At 40.1% G+C, this 18,774-nt stretch overlaps 1 protein-coding gene across 3 annotated transcripts in view; it reads left to right on the forward strand.

Moving 5' to 3' along the window:
• Nucleotides 1–14,398, forward strand: part of SLC1A2 (solute carrier family 1 member 2) — an 83,059-nt gene extending 68,661 nt beyond the window's left edge. For 2 of the 3 annotated variants that reach the window (XM_053388097.1, XM_053388090.1), the window contains exons 8-12: nt 1,900–2,133; nt 3,722–3,916; nt 4,533–4,667; nt 7,728–7,959; nt 11,645–14,398. In XM_053388097.1, the coding sequence (XP_053244072.1) occupies nt 1,900–2,133; nt 3,722–3,916; nt 4,533–4,667; nt 7,728–7,959; nt 11,645–11,719 (871 nt within the window). In that variant the 3' untranslated portion in view covers nt 11,720–14,398. Of the gene's footprint in view, nt 1–1,899; nt 2,134–3,721; nt 3,917–4,532; nt 4,668–7,727; nt 7,960–11,466; nt 11,517–11,644 lie in introns of all 3 variants that reach the window. The other variant, XM_053388106.1, reaches the window with a different exon arrangement.
• The last annotated feature ends 4,376 nt before the right edge of the window (nt 14,399–18,774 follow it).

An 18,774-nucleotide genomic window follows, 5' to 3' on the forward strand; every position in this document is an offset into this window, starting at 1 on the left:
GAAGTGCCACACCACACCTCATTTGGTCAGAGAATCAAATGAGGCTGTTGCTATGTTTTTGCATATTTAATTTACTGCGGATGCTCATGGCTTTCTTCTATCAGAACACACTGGATTGGCCTCAGAAGAACTTGATCTTCGCACAGCCACTGTCCCTGCATCACTGCTGGGACTGATTCCTAATTCAATGCATCAAGAGAAGGCTTACCTTCAACCCATGACTCTTGTTCATTTGCATAGAAGAGAACATTTAGTCTATGGAGACACATTCCTTTATTTCATATCCAAAGGGACATTCTTTCCTATTATTTATGGCTACTCTCTTAGGAAAAGATCCACCCCCTCCAGCAGCTTTGGTGATTTATGAAACTCTTGTGAACACCATAATGACATAAAACAAAATTGGGCATCTGCTAAGGATGTTTCGTAACCCTTATTTAAGGATTATCCTCAGTGACCATTTCAGGAAGCAGACTGCCTGGCACCTGAGAAAACTGTGCAAAATGGGGATTGTGCGAAGCTCATAGAAGCTTCTGATTGATTTGCTGCTTCTGGGCAATGCTTGGATGGTTCATGAGAAGGTCAGATGGAGAGCAGACATTCCTTTTTTTAAAAAGCCCAGTTCCAGTTTTGCTTCCTAAATCTATCTCTCTATGAAAAAGTAAGTTTCAGTAAGTTAATATAGAGCATAAGAGTGGAGATTCCTTTAAGCCACCTGCTGCTCAGCAAAATTAATCATCATCAACAATAAATAAAGCTCTCTGACACAGTAACCCTTGTTGGTGGGTAGGCACCAGAAATTGCTTGGGAGCCTGGATATAGCCCACAGGACATGGGGTAGCCACTTCCTGCTTCAAGGCCATTGTTGAAACCTTCACCTCTGTTCCTGTCTGCATGGAATCCCAGCTGGAAGCTTCTCAGTAGCTTGAGTCCTGGGTATGGGCAGGGCCAGTGAATCTCTCTGTGGGAGGTCTGGCAAGCCACCCATTCACTAAGTGGTGTCATTATGAACTGCTGGAAGGGATGGATCATAGGAAAGAAAACAACCAAACAAAAGGCTTGCTTCTACGATATTATCAGCATGTATTAGTTTTGTCAGCAAGCAAGGTTTCGGCTGGTCTGCAAAACATTTTAATGTCTGGGCACAAGCAATGTACTGGCACAAGCAATGAAAAGCTCAGCTGAGTCAGTTAACCATCCTAACTGCCTGGCAAAAGCCACCACTAGACTTAGGAATTGTAAGGGAGTGGCTTTCTCTGGTCCAAGAAATTATCAGGCCTCTAATAATACAGTACTGCTTCTGTCGTAGCCTCTCTCACAGTGCTTATCTATTAGGGGTGGATAATTTTTTCCCCTTCTATCAAGAGCCCTTGACACACAGAATAAATCAACTACTGCTACCAGCACCCCCTGCACACAAAGGGGAAAATGTATCTGTCCTGTCTCAAAAGGGCTTTAAAATTTGACAGTTTGTGCTGACGGAAAGCCAGCCTATTTGCACTTTCACCTCTGAAGGCACAGATCAGTTTTCAAACGTGCCAATCCTCAGGCAGAAGAGCTCTGAAGATGCTCCGGTGGCTGAGAGCCACCCCCATCTGCTTCTTCAAAGGTAAAAGTGGATCTGGTCCCCTATCAGTCAGCCACTTTCAAAGCTGTCCTCAAGATTGTGGACTGAATCCAGCCAACAGGATAGTGTCAGTTTCTGCAGCATAGGGCCATGCAGATCCTGGTCCCATCATTCAATAGTGGGGGTGTTTGGGGCTGAAAGGTTTTCCATCAAAAGGTGGTAATTTCAAGCTGCATGGTATAGCTTTATCAACTGCCTTTATGATGCCATTTCTGTTTTGAGACACAGACTTCTGCATCTGCATTCTTGTTTAATGCCACATTTTCTTCTAGGTACTCGCCACTGGGCATTGCCTGCCTCATCTGTGGAAAAATCATTGCAATCAAGGACCTGGAAGTAGTTGCTAGGCAACTTGGAATGTACATGGTAACTGTGATCATAGGCCTTATCATCCATGGAGGGATCTTCTTGCCTTTGCTGTACTTCGTGGTAACAAGGAAAAATCCCTTCTCATTCTTTGTGGGCATCTTTCAGGCATGGATTACTGCGCTAGGCACTGCTTCGAGGTATTTGATATGAAATGTAGAGTTAGCAACACGTTCAGGGCCATTATAAATACTTTGCTAACAAGACTTACTCAGCTGAATGTGTGAACACTTATTGTGTGGATTAGCAATACCTGTGAGCTGATCAATTAACCTAAAAATGAAGAAAAGGTGTAAACTGGATTTCACGTGCCCACAAACTCAAACCTGGTTCATAGCATTAACTGCTGTGATTCCAGCTACTTGGTTCAGATGACATCTGTTCCCTCAGGGATTGTCTGCAGGAATTGGGGGCTGGGTGAAAGTCTTCTCCAGGGCTGGCCTAGACCATATAATGCTGCATTGGAAGTATCATTTTCAGGGCTTTTTCCCCAGCCCTGAACTGAGTTCTGAAACCCCTCAGGTGGTGCCATTGCCACTCTAAGAGAATGAGGGAGGTGTTCATGGTGAGTTCTGGCACCTCTTTTTCTAGAAAAAATAGCACTGGTCATTTTACTATATGACATCTAAATGCCTTGTTAGTCCATTCACAACTTGGATGGACAATTCGTATGATGAGGGATTCATCTCATAGAAGATTACAAAGGTGAATGGAGATCATTCATGACAGAAATCCTTCCATAAGCCCAGCACCCCAGGCCTAGATCACCTGCCCTAAATCCAGTCCTAGACTTGTCTTTAGCACCAATAACTGCTGGGGCTTTTCTAGTTTTCCTCTTCAGAAGTCTGAGATCTCTCTCCAATCAGGCAAGGCTTTCCACTTTGACTTTTAGTCATGATCTTCTCTGCTTTTCCAACAGAACCTTCTCAGGTTTCAGACATATGCCCCCACCCCCCACTATACAGGAAGCTGTCATCTCCCTCTCTTCCCAAGGCACTTCTGCCAACTGACCTTTTCTTGGCTGAGTACTTTAGTCCCTATGACAACCAGGAGTAGTTATGTTATTAGAAATCATATCAGAGTTTTTAAAAATATTGTACAATAGCATGCATTGGGGGAGGGATTTTCTTCTGAACATGGGGGAGTGAGGTTTAATTCTTTCCTCCCCAGCTGCATTCCCAACAAAAAATTGTCCTGCAACTAAAGATTGTCATTCCCAACAAAAATCGTCCTGCAACTTAAAAACTAAAGACCTTATTGGAGCCAAAGTGAGATTTTACTTTGTGGCTCATTGCCATATGTGAGCGGTATGGTTTTTGTTGGAATTGTAACTAAGGAGGTAAGGGTTGCTATGCTTCAGATGAAATATTCCATCATGCCTGCTATCAATTTTGGGTTGTTTAAATAAATTATCTGCCTTGGTTTCTAATGGCACATGTTGTCACATCTGGTTTTACCCTCATTCAACAACTGTCAAAATATATACATCTACAGGGGCATGCACAAGCTTTGATCAAAACACTGTGCATAAGCAGTTTTACAACCATAGAATTTACATGCTTACATCAGTTCCAGGACGGAAGAGGCAGACGTTGAACTGTGGACAGACAGAGACCTGATGAATGTGTGTGTAAGATGCCTGGTTGCTCCCCCAGAGTGTCAATAGAGCTATCTGTCCCAGGAAGTCTGAATTTTACCTATAACCTTTCATTTTGCTTTCTCCTTCAGTGCTGGTACACTGCCTGTTACCTTTCGCTGCCTTGAAGAAAACTTGGGCATTGATAAGCGTGTGACAAGATTTGTCTTGCCTGTTGGGGCCACTATTAACATGGACGGGACTGCCCTATATGAAGCTGTGGCAGCTATCTTCATAGCACAGATGAATGGAATTGCGCTGGATGGTGGACAGATAGTCACTGTCAGGTGGGTTTCTTGCCCTTCACTGGAAATGGTGAAAACATGAACATTACAGACCTTGGCTATTGCAAAGCAGTTTAAAGTTGTGAGCCTCCATTGTAATAAACAGTGAAAAGCCTTGGCTGCTTTTCCCAGTTCCCAAGTAGAGCATCACGTATTGCAGCCTACATGGGAATTACACAGTTTTCTACATGAAGTAATTTCTGTGTAGGGATTTGTAAAACATGAAAGCAGACCTTGATTTCTGTCTATAACCTGGTTTCAGAGGCAGTGCTAATGTGTTGTGTAGAGATTTTCATTGTACTTGATTATAAATAATGGAAAATAAATATACTCAAGTTAGCATGAGTTAAATGAATCACATACTACTTTAATCAAAAATCATTAAATAAGAGTGCTTATGGAAAACAATTTTTTTTGCAAAATCAAAAGACTGGTGTGTTAATAAAACTACTTTAAACTCAGTCAAAATCTTCTAAATTACAATATTAGAGGCTGCACTGAAATAACAGGGAATGTGTTCCTACAGAAGTTGGAGTGATCAAGCAGTTCCCATATTTGTAAGAGAAACACTAACTAAGAGAAGGCCCAACTAAACAAGTGGATGTGTTTGATTTCACAGTCTGACAGCTACGCTTGCGAGTGTTGGAGCTGCGAGTATACCCAGTGCAGGACTGGTGACCATGCTTCTCATCCTCACCGCAGTGGGCCTTCCCACACAGGACATCAGCTTACTTGTTGCTGTAGATTGGCTTTTGTAAGTAACATTACAGAAACTTGTCACCTTTCTCCAAACAGTGATGTTGTGGCTTAACTACCCACTCAGGTGTCAACTCCTTCATGATCAATAATGGTTGCTACAAGAAGCACTCCTGCATGTGCAGCAGCTGACCAATGTTTATGCAACAAAACATTTAAAGGAAATGCACACAGATTGTTTCTGATACCCAACTGTAGCGAAATTGGAGCGGAGCAGAAATCGGCAAGCATTGTTTGCAGACAGTAGGAGGATGTTAACTTAAAGCATGTGGTTGTTTGCTGTTTCAAGGAAATGTCATTGAAGTAAAAACATTTCACTTGATGGAGAAGTCCTGCCTCCTGAATGGACAAAGCCATAATTCAGCTGCAGAGGCAAGGTGTTAGCGAGGGGGTAGGGCTAAGGGCTTACCATTGTGTTTCTGATCATTCTCATGTGGTAAAAAATCCCTCTCCCCTGAAGTAAGCCCTGTGGTGAATTGTGCTGCTGACATTTGCTTCTTTAGAAAAGGTCAGATTGAGCAAGACAATATCATGGCAGCGCAAAGGAAAAGGAGCTCAAACTTTCCATAGAGGAATTGATGCCATAGAGTAGATGGGAGTATCTGGGCTTTTCACAGCACAATCCTAGGCATCTTCTGAGAAATAATTGAGAGATTTCACACTGATTCACACAATCTTCCCTGGGCCTTTTTTCAAATTAGTTTCACTTTACTGTGCATTTGTGTGTGTTAAGAGTGCACTGTACAAAATACTCAATAAAATACTGTTAGAAATAATTGCAGCTTTATAGTATGGTCGTGTAATATACAGACCTTCCGCTCTTCTTTTTCTTGTAAAGGCTATTTCACCCTAAAAGAATTCTTCTGAGACAGGTCTTCTGTGCACCGGTTTTAAACCTGAAGTGGCCCATAATTAGTCTACTTAGATCAGGGCTGCCCAAACTTTTTTCAAAGAAGACCAGATTTGATGTGAGGGCCGACCAAAGTTGTTGAGCTTTTTTGTGAAATGAAGCTGAGCCTTTTTTACAATTTTACACCAAAGTTCTTAAGCTTTTTTTAGAATTGAAGTTTACCCCAAAGTTGTTGAGCTTTTTCTTGGATTTTAGCCCAGGGCATTTACTGCCACGGGGGCTGGATTAAATCGACTGGCAGGCCGGATTAGGCCGCCAAAACAGAAAAAAGAGAGAGAAAATATTAAGAACATGTCCCCAGTAAGAGTATTGCAGTTATGCATGTTATGTCTAGATTGCAGATAGTCTGGATTCCAGTAGATCTTCCTATTGGTGCTGGTGGAGCAGTTTGAAATACGTTCCCAAAGGACTATTGTATCTAGCAATTATATCAGTGCACCTTGTCAGTCTGTTACAGTTACTGAATAAATCAGAAACATATTTTATTTTATTGTTGAGAAGCACCCAAGCAAACTTCTTACAAGTCCTGAGGTATAAAATATGTCTGGGGTTTTTTAAGTACTTTTGGTATCAGCTAAATAGACTGACATGAATGAAATCTGGGAAGAAGGAAGAGCATTATAGCTTTTCATTAAAAAAAAACATACAAGGGTAGTCATTCTTCATTATGAAAACTGAAATATTAAGAAACCAGGTCATTTATTAAGAAACCAGGTCATTCACTTAAAATATATCAGGAGTAAATCTTTTCCAGTTTATTATACTGTGTCAATCTTGATTCAAAATTGGGTTGCAAACTCCATCTTTAAAATTGTATAAAATATGCTGAATTTTATTTCTTTTGCTCTGTATAGATATATACAGACTTCACAAGGAAATCTTTTTTTAAGTGTTCTGAGCTCCTGCTGTTCCTCCACTCCAAAGTGAACAAAAATGGCATTTTAAAGAACAGTGTTATTTGTCCACAGCTGGAATTAATCCAGAGTCATTAGTGGTAGCCAAGAACTGCAAGTTTCCAAAGGGGAAATTGACAAGCTTAGCAAATGTCACGGAAAGGTCTCCAGCACAGAGATGCTATGCCCAAAGAAATGGAGAATTAAAAAGGGCCTTCTTGTGTAAATGGTTCATGTTCAGCTTCTAAAATGCTTGCTGAAATGTAGAGCTACCACTGCAAATTTAGCGTGAACACCTGATTTTTCTTCCCCTTTGGCATTCTGTGAAACCAAGCCCAAAAGTCCATGATTTATGGCTGAAAAACACCTGGGGGAATCACATTTTAATTTTTAGTACTTAGGCCTGGTGCTAAATAATAAATTGAGGAAGAATGAGCGCCTATGTAAATGAAATGGACATACCATGAAGGTTGTCTGAAATTACTCTCTATGGTAGCTTTCTCCACATAGGAAGGTTTCAGTATGCAGTGCAGCACCTCACAGAAGGGGGATGTTTCTCCACCTCACTGCAAACTTACAAAATGATTGTTGTGGATTGAAGAAAACCACCTGATTGGCACAATGACTGGCTGCCATGATACACAATACAGTCGTCATGGGAAGCAGTTGAATTAAAGGTTCTCTGACCCCTATTAAAACTGGGCTGGTAGTAAGTGAACCGCCACACCTACAGATGCCAGGCTTGTTTGGGGCAAGTGTTTCACAATGTATACTTCATATCCACACAGCATGATAAGGATTGGGTGCTGCAAGTGGATTGTTTCATGCAATCTAACTGAAATTTATAACTGACCTGCTGCTGAACGCTATTTTGGCACCTGTTTATAGAAGGTTCAGCATTGGTTATCTACCTGTTTTTTTTCAGTAGGACAAAATCTACAGTCATGTCACTATTTGATTACATAGATGAACCTTTAAAAGAAAAAGAGTTGCCACATTTTTTTCACTTCATGATTGGATTTCTCTGTACAAAATGAGCATGTGCAGCTTCTCAAAAATCCCAAGAGACAGTGGGAACTACCCAGTTTTTCCTTTGCAGCATCAGGGTGATTCAAATTACGAGAACTCTTGACTATAATTCTTTTTCAAATGTTCAAAAGAACATAAAGCTAGTAAAGGTTAAAGGAACCACTTTAGGTGTAAGATATGACACTCAGGTCTACTTTAACATCCTGCTGGTGCTTTGCTGTTGCAGAGATCGAATGAGAACCTCTGTCAATGTTGTGGGAGATTCCTTTGGAGCTGGCATTGTCTATCACCTCTCCAAGGCAGAGTTGGAAAACATTGATGCCCATCACAAAGGACACGAAGATATTGAAATGACCAAGACACAGTCCATTTATGATGACATGAAAAACCACAGGGAAAACAACTCAAACCAGTGTGTTTATACAGCCCACAACTCTGTCATAATAGATGAGTGCAAGGTACCTTTCACATTTATGGATATTGAGACTTGCATCTAGTCAATCATACCTCATCTTCCTTTGTTTTTTAACCTGCATGTATTTTTTTTAAAAAATGTATCACTAATAATGGGACAATGCTGCATGCTATGTTGATCAGTTTAAAGACGTGGGTACATATATTGTTTGCTTTCTTTGAGTATTTAAATTGCTAATGCATGCCATGTTTACAATAACATTGTGTTCTACAGGGTGTTTTGGAAGGCAGTGCAATGCAATGGGGGAATATTGTCCAGTTAAGCATTCTTATAGCTTCCCATTACAAGAAAGGTTGTAAATCCAGTTAATAAGGCCTATAGATAAATAGGAGAATTGATGTTGTGGCAATGAGAACGGTTAAAACTGCCTAAAAACAAAACAAAACAAAACAAAAAATCTCCACCATTTCCTCCTCCAGATCAGAGCAATTCTGTTGCCTTTGTGTGTTTGGAGAATCCGTGATGGACCAGCTACCACATTTAAAACCCTGTTGAGTAGCTATAGCCTGAGCAGGAGGCTTTTCCTCTCTGTTGGCATCTTCTGTTTCTTTCCCTCCCCTCTCATGGACTGCATGGGTCAACAACACCAATTCCAGGGGAGACATAGTTTGGGGGCCTTTGGGGGGAGTGTGTCAGGGGAACGAGGGGACTTGGAATCCTGTAGGTCCATGACCTCCCCCAACATGCCTCCTGAACTCCATGATTCAGACCACACCACCGGTGGAACACCACTGACAGGCCATACCAGAGGATCTCCACTGGTGGAATGGCACTTCCTCCAATTCTTCTCATCCCTAGGCCAACCAAATGTGATTTCGGCCTTTCAAATGATATTTAAAAGTGACAGTTCAGAGCGCAAGATAGTTAACTGTTTGGAAACAGAAGTTCAGTCAAATCCAGAGATTTTTCTTGTGCATCCCACAGGGAGGAGCAGAAGCAACACAAAAGTCATTTGTTTCAGTGGGTTATGTTCCAGGAGCCTGCCATTTTCCCAAGTAGAAAAAGGCAGAAATTGGAAGCACACTTCCTTGCTTCTTTTGAAATCCATGGCAGATACTTCCAAGTGAACGTAATTAAGATCAGGCTGTAAGGAAACTGGGGGAGAAAATATGAAGCTGTTTCTATTTATATACAGTTAGGGGGAGCAAAGATATGCTCAAGAAAGAAGCACATTCTCATGCTTCCCCTGACACCCAAATAAATGCAAAGCCTGTCCTTTTGTGGATCGATGCTTTCCATGACACACTGTAGAGACACATGCACTGTACCTCGTCCTCAAAAACTGAGAGCTCTTGTGCTCGCCATAATATTTATGTTTTATTTTCATTTTCATTGTGGGCCATTCCAATGCTATTTTTGTGATTTCTGTCTATTGTTGTTTGTAAATTACTTGGTTTAAGAAGAGATTATAACAAGAATTGTCCTGACCAAGAGTTACATGAACTTGAGGAAACTCCATGGCTGAATGAGAAACTAATTTGGCTGCTTTGCATCTTGCTTCCAAACTCATCCTTGTGGACGCATCACTGTTGTTTAGCATGATGTCTGAATGCAGCCATTGATGAGACTGGGCCTGGCTGGAGAATTGAACTGAACAAACGTTTTTCTTTAGGTAGATCTACAGTTTTCCCTAATGTGCTGTCATTAAAGGATTTCCATAGCCATTTCAGATTTTGATTAATGTTTCAGCTGGATAGTCATCAAGCTCACTTACTTGATACTGATATTTCTAAGTCCCAGTAGGGAGAACAGGGGAGAGAAACCATTGATGGCTGCGTACAACATCAGGTTTCTAAAATCACACAAGTAATTTAAAAATAACAAAGCTTTGCCTGTAACTAAAAACAATCTGACAGAAAGGCTTTATAAATATGCCAGTGCTAAAGAAAGGCACCATTGCTCTGACATTATGCCTAGGACCTGAGTTTATTTCTCTGAAGTAGGCATCTACTGTTTTAAACATTTCTCAGATCACATAGTTATGTATAATAATAAAGTGTAGAAGAATCCCATGGTTAAAAAATTGAGCCCCTTTGAGTTAAGCACATAGTTCAGTCATGCTCATTTAAATACTGCATATTGAAAATCTGGACAGAAAAGTTGTTGAGCCTTTTTAAAATTATTATTTTAAGTTTTGACCAAACTTTTTGAGTCTTTTTGCATGCAAAGTCTCAACAAACATCGCCGAAAACGACAATGCCAACAGGGGTTGCCATATGTCCGGGTTTCCCCAGACATTTCAGTGATTCCTGCCCAGACTCAGTTTCCAAATGCTGATTGCCAGCTATGTACAGGAAATTCCAGATGCGTGGCAACCCTATTAAATTTGTCCGGATTATTCTTGATAAGTTTAAAAAATTACAAGCAGCGCAGAAAAGTATGTGAATGAAATTGTAGAAAATGCACTGCAAGAGAAAAGTTTGCTGCAACTCTGGTCAGTGGTTGTTGTTTCTTTGTCTCAAGTATTAATATAATGACATGTCATTTCTACTTAATATTCTAAACAGCTTCCTAGTTTGATTGCTTTGCACAGCTAATGTATGCTTTATTAGCAAACTATGTCGATTGTTGTTGCATGGGCTGTTTTTCTGTATTATTATTTTTTAAATTCACAATTCACATTACTTCCTTTGCAAACTAACCTATAATTTCAGTTCCAAATATGTGGTGTATTCTGTTCTTTATAATGCATGTGTTTCCCTTTTAATTATCTAAGAAAGAGGCTGGCTTTGTTTCAAACATGGGTACATTGTCATGATTTCATGTCCCAATGCTCCCATGCGTCCAGTTTGTCCATCATGTGGAATATCAGTCCTGTCTTTAAGTTTTCATGCGAAGCTGAGGACAGTAACATGAAAGGTAAGCTAGGAAATAATGGGGTTCTGTTTAGAATTAGATGAAAGAGTCCCTTACTATGTAAAGGTCCAGTTCATTTCTGCCCAGTCAAACAAGCACGTTGGCCATTTTGGCTTATCTAGCCATGCATAGCACATCTCCACTGGGGGAAAAAGATGGCGCATGGCTGGCTGTGGGGTTGTTGTTTTTTTCCTTTAGAAAAAATATTGACTGCTGAGATGTTGCTTACAAGCCAGTATTTCCCATGGAATGATTTACCATTCTTGGTCTTCCACAATTGTTATCAAGTTAACATTGAAGTGTGAACTTTTAACTGAGACTCTGATATGGCTGTTTGTGGTTTTGTATGTAAAATGCAGCCTTGTTAAGTATGGTTTGACTCAGTTGTAAGTGCACCTTCAACATTACACGATCAGACACAGTAGTGAACAATGATGTTTCCCAGCAGGTCCTTGTGGAGGATCAATTCTGCCGTTTGCTACTTAGCTTTTTGTAACATATGTGCATATGTATGTGTGTATGATTCACATATACCGGTATGTGTATCTCTGTGCACATCGGGCCTATAGACCTGATTTCTCAACATTCTGCTTTGCGGACAGAGCACTATTGTAATTTTGAGTTCTTCCTGCAGATTGAGAAACATTGAAAGGGCAGAACTGATTCAGTACAAAATAAAAACACGTATGTATATTTTCACACATGGATTTAATGTAAATCTTGTAAATATTCAGTTTTGCTGTTTAATTCTTGACATTTCTCGCAAAAGTGCCTTGATCTTTAAGTTAGGTGTTGATGACAATTATTTACAGGTCACCCTGGCAACAAATGGCAAATCTGCAGACTTCAATGCTGTTGAAGAAGAACCTTGGAAACATGAGAAATAAGGAAGGAACAATCCAGGTCCACCTCTAATAAGCCCCAGAAGTTGTCTTGTGGTAAAAGCTGGTTTCAAGATTCAAGAATATTTTTCACTGTCTTCATTTAGTATAAAAACTATTCGCTTATTTAATGCTCTTAATGGAAACTTAGAAACAGTTTCATAAAGTCATTGCTCCTTTAGCATCTTTGCCAAATAATTCATAACCATCTCTCTCAATTGTGTCACCATTTGAATGGATGTGGCTGAAGGACACCCTGTCAGTTCAAGAGATGTATTTTTGCTGGGCTTCCTCTGTTCAACTCAAGACGTAGAGAATGTAGATGCTGCAAAAGAGGAAAGATCAGAAAGCCCCGATGGCTGGTGAGACTTGGGCTAATAAGCATTAAGTATAATGTAAACAGTGCAGTCTTTTGCAATGCCTCTTCTCCTGCTGTAGATGTCAACCAGCACCTTGGTGCATATCAAATACAGTTAGCACTGTGGACTGTAATATATGATCACTGTAAATGTTTTATATGTGCTTTATTAATACGTAGCATATGCTATTCTCAATTCCCTATTATTCATGCCATCCTCACATTGATGGTCATATCCCAGTTCTTTTAACCATCCAGAGCCCCATGCATGCCAGATCTATGTAGTCACCCAGGGGATATCATTTTCGTCACCCAAAACTTGAAGGTATAGGAAAAATGATTTGCAGTTTATAGTGGTGGGTGGGTGTGAATGCCTCTGTGCACGGTCCCCCAAAATGAATTACATGAATTAGCATGTATACATGGCTTGACCATGATTTTTTCTCCAATTGAGTTCAATGGACTGTATTGCCAGTATATAAATTTAGGTGTGAAATATGTAGTTTTCAGAGCTAATAAACCACCCCAGATTGTATGCTATTCATACTAGCAACTAGCACAATTCTGATTATCCATACAAGGAGAAACATAGACTGCAATATGTGGCTGTCTCAATCCAGCGACGTCAAAGTACCATATAGATGCATATCACTGGTATTTCAGCAGGAAAATCTGCAGCAAGTAATATCTTGTCACCCTTTTGCTGAGACCTGGGATGGAATAAGGTGCTATTCTTTAGGGATGAAATGTCTGCAAATAAATCACATCTTTTGCATTCATTTTGCTAAAAAGAAACTTAAGTTTAATATTGTTTAACAGCTGGAAGCTATTTATACACTGGCGAAAATGTTTTATATGTTTGGTCCTTGTGAACAGAGAACTGAAACGTAAGATACGGTAATAATCTTGTTAGTTATATCTTGGTTTGTACAAATGGGTTTGGGTAAAGAATATCCATTCAGAATTGTAACAGAATTATATTTAGTAATTGTTGTGATGCCCAAACTGCAATAATTCCTTGACAACCCATCATAAAAGGACACACTGCCACAGCAAATATCTGCAAGTTGGAGCAGGAAAGATTTAATCTCTTGTTGATGGATCATAGAATTGCAGAGTGGAAGGGTCGGTGAGGGTCATTTAGTCCAACCATCTGCAATGCAGGAATCTTTTGCCCAACATGGTGCTAGAGCCAAAAATATTGAGATAAAGTGTCTCATGCTCTACTAACTGAGCCACTCTGAACATGTTTGCCTTCCTGCAGACTTATACAGAGTATTATCCTTTGCCAAACAGGCATGAAGGATTTCCCATAGGTTTCAACAGAATCATGTTTCTCCCTTTTGCTCTCTGCATACATGAATGTAACTTCGCAGGCTGGGTCATAGGAGGACTGGCTTTGTCTCCCATTAAACCAGCCTGCGCACCCATTCTTCTTGATCACCTTGAATTCTGGAGGTCATATAATTTAACTAAGTGGCCAGAGATGGGGTGGGGTAGGCTGTGTGTGAGAGCTGTGCTCATATCTTTCATTTCCCAACTAATTTGACACACTGAAGGGAGAGAGGAGAAACAGCTCTGCTGATTCCTTGACATAAAGGCAGTGTGCTCTTGTAGGGAAGGAATCTACCCATGGATTTTTATACTCTGATATTATACTTTTCATGGAATACATACATTTTGTAGAATTGAAGGCCCTACCCCATCTTTTCTGCACATGCTCATGTTAACATCAATGAGGTACCATGGGGATTGCTTACATAGGTGTTTCTATTCTTCCCCACATCACTTTATACTTGGTGGCTGTTCAGTGCACAATTAGAATGAGCAAACAAGGTACTGAGCCAGCAATGTGATTTCCAGACCCCTGTCTAGGGTAATGGTTTGAGCAACACTAATAAAAAAATACCCCATTGCTTTTATTTTATTTTATAAACTAGGAAGACATTCTCAAATTGAAATGGGGATAAATTCTGCATGTGTGCAGAGTTAAGATTTTTTGAATGGATATCAACAGAAAGAACACCTTTTACAAAACTGGGGGGGGGGAGGGAGGGATTTTTGTATGTTTTATAACTCAGGGAATTTCAATCTTACGATACTCCTTTCCCAACAATAAAAAACAGGGAGAGGGAAGCAACTATTATATTGGAGGCTTGCATATTTTATCTTCTAGATAAATGCTATTACATAATTCTGTTGTTCTAACTGGTCAACTGACTGTCCACAAGTATTTCTATTTAATTATGAAGTCTAAATATCCTTAGCTGCCATTTCATAGTTTGCTTAGCCAATATGAATCTAGGTTGCTAAACCAGGGGGAAAAATGAACCCTGTAAGTGGTCACAACACTAACGCACATTCCTTTTTTTAATAGACACTTCTTTCAACTTGCAAATGTTCTATATTTTCAACATGAATTTGCACACTATGCTTTTTCCTACTAGCCTGAGGCATGCCATCTTTCAATACTATGTTCCATTCCTCTCTTATTAGGATGCAGCTTCTACCAAGGGGCATGTAAAATCAACTGTAATCATCTCTGCAACCTAATCTCCCATCTCCAACTGTCCCTTCTGCCCAGACTTGTGATAGTAATCTAGACAGAATCAGTGACAGGAAACAATTAAAAGTATCATTTGTAGGAAGTTATACGGAAGACCCTGACATTTCACCAACATTTCAAGCTCTTTCCAGCATGAGTGTGTGTAGTAAGAGCATGTGTGTGTTTTAGTGCTTTCCCTGCTTAGGCTCAAAACGTTTCCCTTTTTGTTTCAGTCATTCTTGGGCAGGTGAATGCTTAAGTAAGTAGCAGGTGAGAAACAATTTCCACTTCATTTGCTTCTCTTGACTAATTTTGCACCAGCACTTTGGATGAAATGATTTCTTTGCTCAGGTCTCGCTTGCTAGTCTGCATAATTAAGAGGACCTTGCTTTTACCTCTTTGTAGATTCTTTATAAAAGGGATCTAAGATTTCAGAATGCTGATAATCTGCCTCACATTGTCGTCAAGGGAAATGAAGGATGTTGAGCACTTTGCATTAGACCTTCTCTAGCATCCCATTCACTTGAAAAAAGGTGACCAGGTTGTAATTTTGTATTGCTCTTGGGTGGCTTGGCTTTGTTCTTTGGCTAGTACCATTTAAGGACTTCAGAAAATAATTAATGGCATAAGGTGACATCCAGCATGAGTCATACTCAGAGTAGACCTGTTGAAATTGAGTACATTGATTTGCATGGGTCTGCTTGGACTATAACTAATGGGTGGGTACACTTAGGCTCCCTTGCACCCTTGGCAAGGAGACACATCCCCCTCTTATCTTGCACCCTTGCAAGAGGATCCTGCACATGTCGCCTGGTCTTCCTGAGCAGGGAAGAAGCAGCCTGGGGAGTGTGTGGACAGGCAGGTGGGCTCCTACTTAACCTGACCAACCCCTAGATACACCCCTGGGTGGGTATCTTCCTTAGATTTCAAGAAGAGCAGGCTGAGGTTTGGTCTTTGCTGTTGGCAATTCCATTGATGTTCTGCTTTCAGTGGATTTCCATAGGACACAATCAGTAATTCATACTTGTATAAGTAAATCTATTGAGTGTGGGGAAGGATCCAAACTCTTGTGCCCTATTCCTATTTACTTTAACCCTCCTCTACACAAGAAACTGGAGTTTATCCTTTTCTTCCCATAGCTCCTTGGCTCTCCTCCCCTCTCGTTTGTATCTCCTCTAATCTTTTCTTCTACCAAATGTCTCACCTGTACTTCTCTAGAGTTTCTCAAAACAAAAAAACAAACAAAAAAGCCCCCCTCTCTTCCTGCCCAGACATGACCCTGGACCTGGAGCTCCTTCTATCTTTCTCTTGCTCATCATTGTGATACCTGTTATCTCGCAGCTACTAACATTTTTTCAAGCAGCCACTCTAGCCATGTAACTCTATCTCTAATGCTCTTCTTTTCTCTACATGGAGAGAGAACTTTATGATGCCTGAAAATCAGTGGGCTGGGCAGAGGTTCATTGAGATACATGGGATAGGTAAGGAAGAAGAGGGAGCTGGTCCTCCATATGTAATGGAAGTATGAAGCAATGAAACGGAATGATGACAGTCCTCCAGTGTTACTGGTCAACATTTGTCACAATTAGTCATATTGTTTTCCATTTATTGTCCACACAACTTCAGTGGGGTAGCATTTTATGTCACTATTTGGGTTAAAATGGCTTGAGTTCGGCATAATACATGTGTAGTTATCTAGTCACCAGTATTACATTCATTCTGATTATGTGACTAAGCCAAGTTCTTAGCCAGACCAAGCTTTGTGTTGCTGCAAGTTTGCCTAATATGCACTGAATGGCATCACACACTTGCTTGGATGTTTGGTTATAACACAAGTCAACCTACCTACATTTCAGCTGACTGAAAGCAGCCTCTAAGCCACCCAACACTCTCTCAGTTGTCTTGGAACAGCCTTAACCAGCAGATAAAGTGAATTCATTATCCAACCCAGTCTTTGCTGGGTTTATTACAGTATTTCCTAAAAGGCAAAAAGCAAATATGTGCACATAGGACCTCTACATATTCAGGGATCCCCATTCCATTAACTGGAGGGATCTGATTTATTCCTTCAAAACTGATCTATTGCTGGAACAAGATTATTTGAAATTAAGTTCCTTTTCAGTCAGTGGCACACACATCCCCCAACTATTGTCTTTAAAACCAGGGTTTGTCCACATTTATTCAAGACATGGACACAATTTAATACTGTGAGTCTTTCACATTAACAGTATTTTGTACATAACACATAATGCTTCACAGGGATTTTATTCATTGATTTTCTACAGCTTTGAAAGCTTATTTGCAAATCTTGATTACCAGTTGATATTTTTCAGTCAGTGCGGTAGATTCCAACATTCCATTTTTTAACTTCTTCCAAGCTTCTTCTTCAAGCTTCCTTTTGAATACTGCAACAACAAAAATCCCCTTCTTTCCTGTCCTTCCTAGTGTGAACTGTAATTTATGGAATGCATGAGGAAAATATGTATTTCTACTTCTAAATACATCTTCAATTCTAATGTAGGCATTTATTCATACCTTTTGTCCAGCCGCCACAAACTACAGTGTAGACTGAATTAACAAATTTAGTATCTGTAATTTGCAGACATACTGATATTTTCTTATACTGTTTACAGACATACCAATATTTTGTTATACAACCTTATAAGACAGAGAGAGAAAGCTACAGTATTTACAGGGAATCCATATTAAAGGGGAAATGGAAAATTTTCTTATAACATATATAGATTAATAAAAATTATCTGTGTTATATTAAATTAACGTAACCCTGTAAACTTTATTTATAACCTCTAAGCAAAGCACAAATAGGAAATAAAGGTGTCTTTAAATGCTGCAGTTCATTATGGAACACTATGTTGTTATAATAATCTTAAGATTGATCAGATGAACAAATGATTGATCTGTTATTTTTGATACTTACAGTGTAATCCTATGCATGTTTACTCAGCAAAAGACCCACTGTGTTAAACAGTGCTTACTCCCTAGTAAGTGTGTTTAGAATCACAGCCTTAACCTGGTGTCTTTACCAGGAGAATTAGGAAGGGTCTCCATCCTGCAGTATACAAAGCGTCTGATCCAGAACAATTTATTCACCAGTATATTTTGTCCCCTAACCCTTCTCCTTACTGCATTTTCCTGTAGTCCCCAATGTTTCCAATGGAATTGATTACAAAGTCTGTGTACTTTAGGATTGCAGCTTCTGAAGAAGGCCCTGATCCAGCTGCAGTCATGGGCCATCAGGCATAAGAACTGGTGTCCCGTAATTGGCATCAAGTGATGCATCCAGCTAGTTCAAAGTGGCTTGGGTGAGAATCATAACGTGGAAGGAGATGAGCATCTGTATTTATTTATGTGCACAGACGTTGTTTGCTGGATTGGCCAGAAGCCTTCAGAGACCAGGCCTGCAGTTCCTCCACAGTCTTTTCTAGACTGGCTAAAGTAACTGGCTTTGCCAGTTCACTTCAAAGCCAGATCATAAGTTTAGCTGCTCGACAAATACTGTACAAGAAAGGAGGCGGCAGCAAAGCCAATAGGGGGTCATAGTTATTTAATGAATAACAGCCCAAACTTAGCCATGTGTACTCAGAAGTGAGTCCTGTTGAATTCAAGGGGGGTTATTCCCGGGTATGTGGGTTCTTATGCAGGGGGAAGGGAACAGAAGACAGGCAAATGGCCACATTCAATGGCCTGCTGAGCTCTTGCTGGTGTAGTCAGAAGTGAGGTTGGAATGGATCTTTTGTTTTTCCTTGTCTTCTTCCTGACCAAGAATTTATTTTAGGCTAGGACCACAAAAGTTTCCACAGGAAGAGTATCAACAAAGTTGGATCTTCCTCTGGAGGGCAGAGCTTTGCCCTTATAGTGCGAAATTGAATAAGTTTTATAGCCGTGGAACACCTTGGTGATCATAGGGTTGCAGGGTCTGTCATGTAAAATGATATTTATACAAGTTCAGACAACGTAAGGAACTGCAGAACTGTGTTTCATGTCTTTGCCTTTGTACAAAAGGACCAAACAACATTCTTATGGGACCATGTCAATCGACTTGCACATATAGAAATACCTCCTGATTTTTAAGACATTTATAAGAAAGCAAGCGGTATATTTTTCACCAGGATGAATGAGATCTGTTTTTCTTTTATT

This window comes from Podarcis raffonei, chromosome 1 (genome assembly GCF_027172205.1).
Source record: "Podarcis raffonei isolate rPodRaf1 chromosome 1, rPodRaf1.pri, whole genome shotgun sequence".
In the NCBI taxonomy this organism is placed as follows: domain Eukaryota; kingdom Metazoa; phylum Chordata; class Lepidosauria; order Squamata; family Lacertidae; genus Podarcis; species Podarcis raffonei.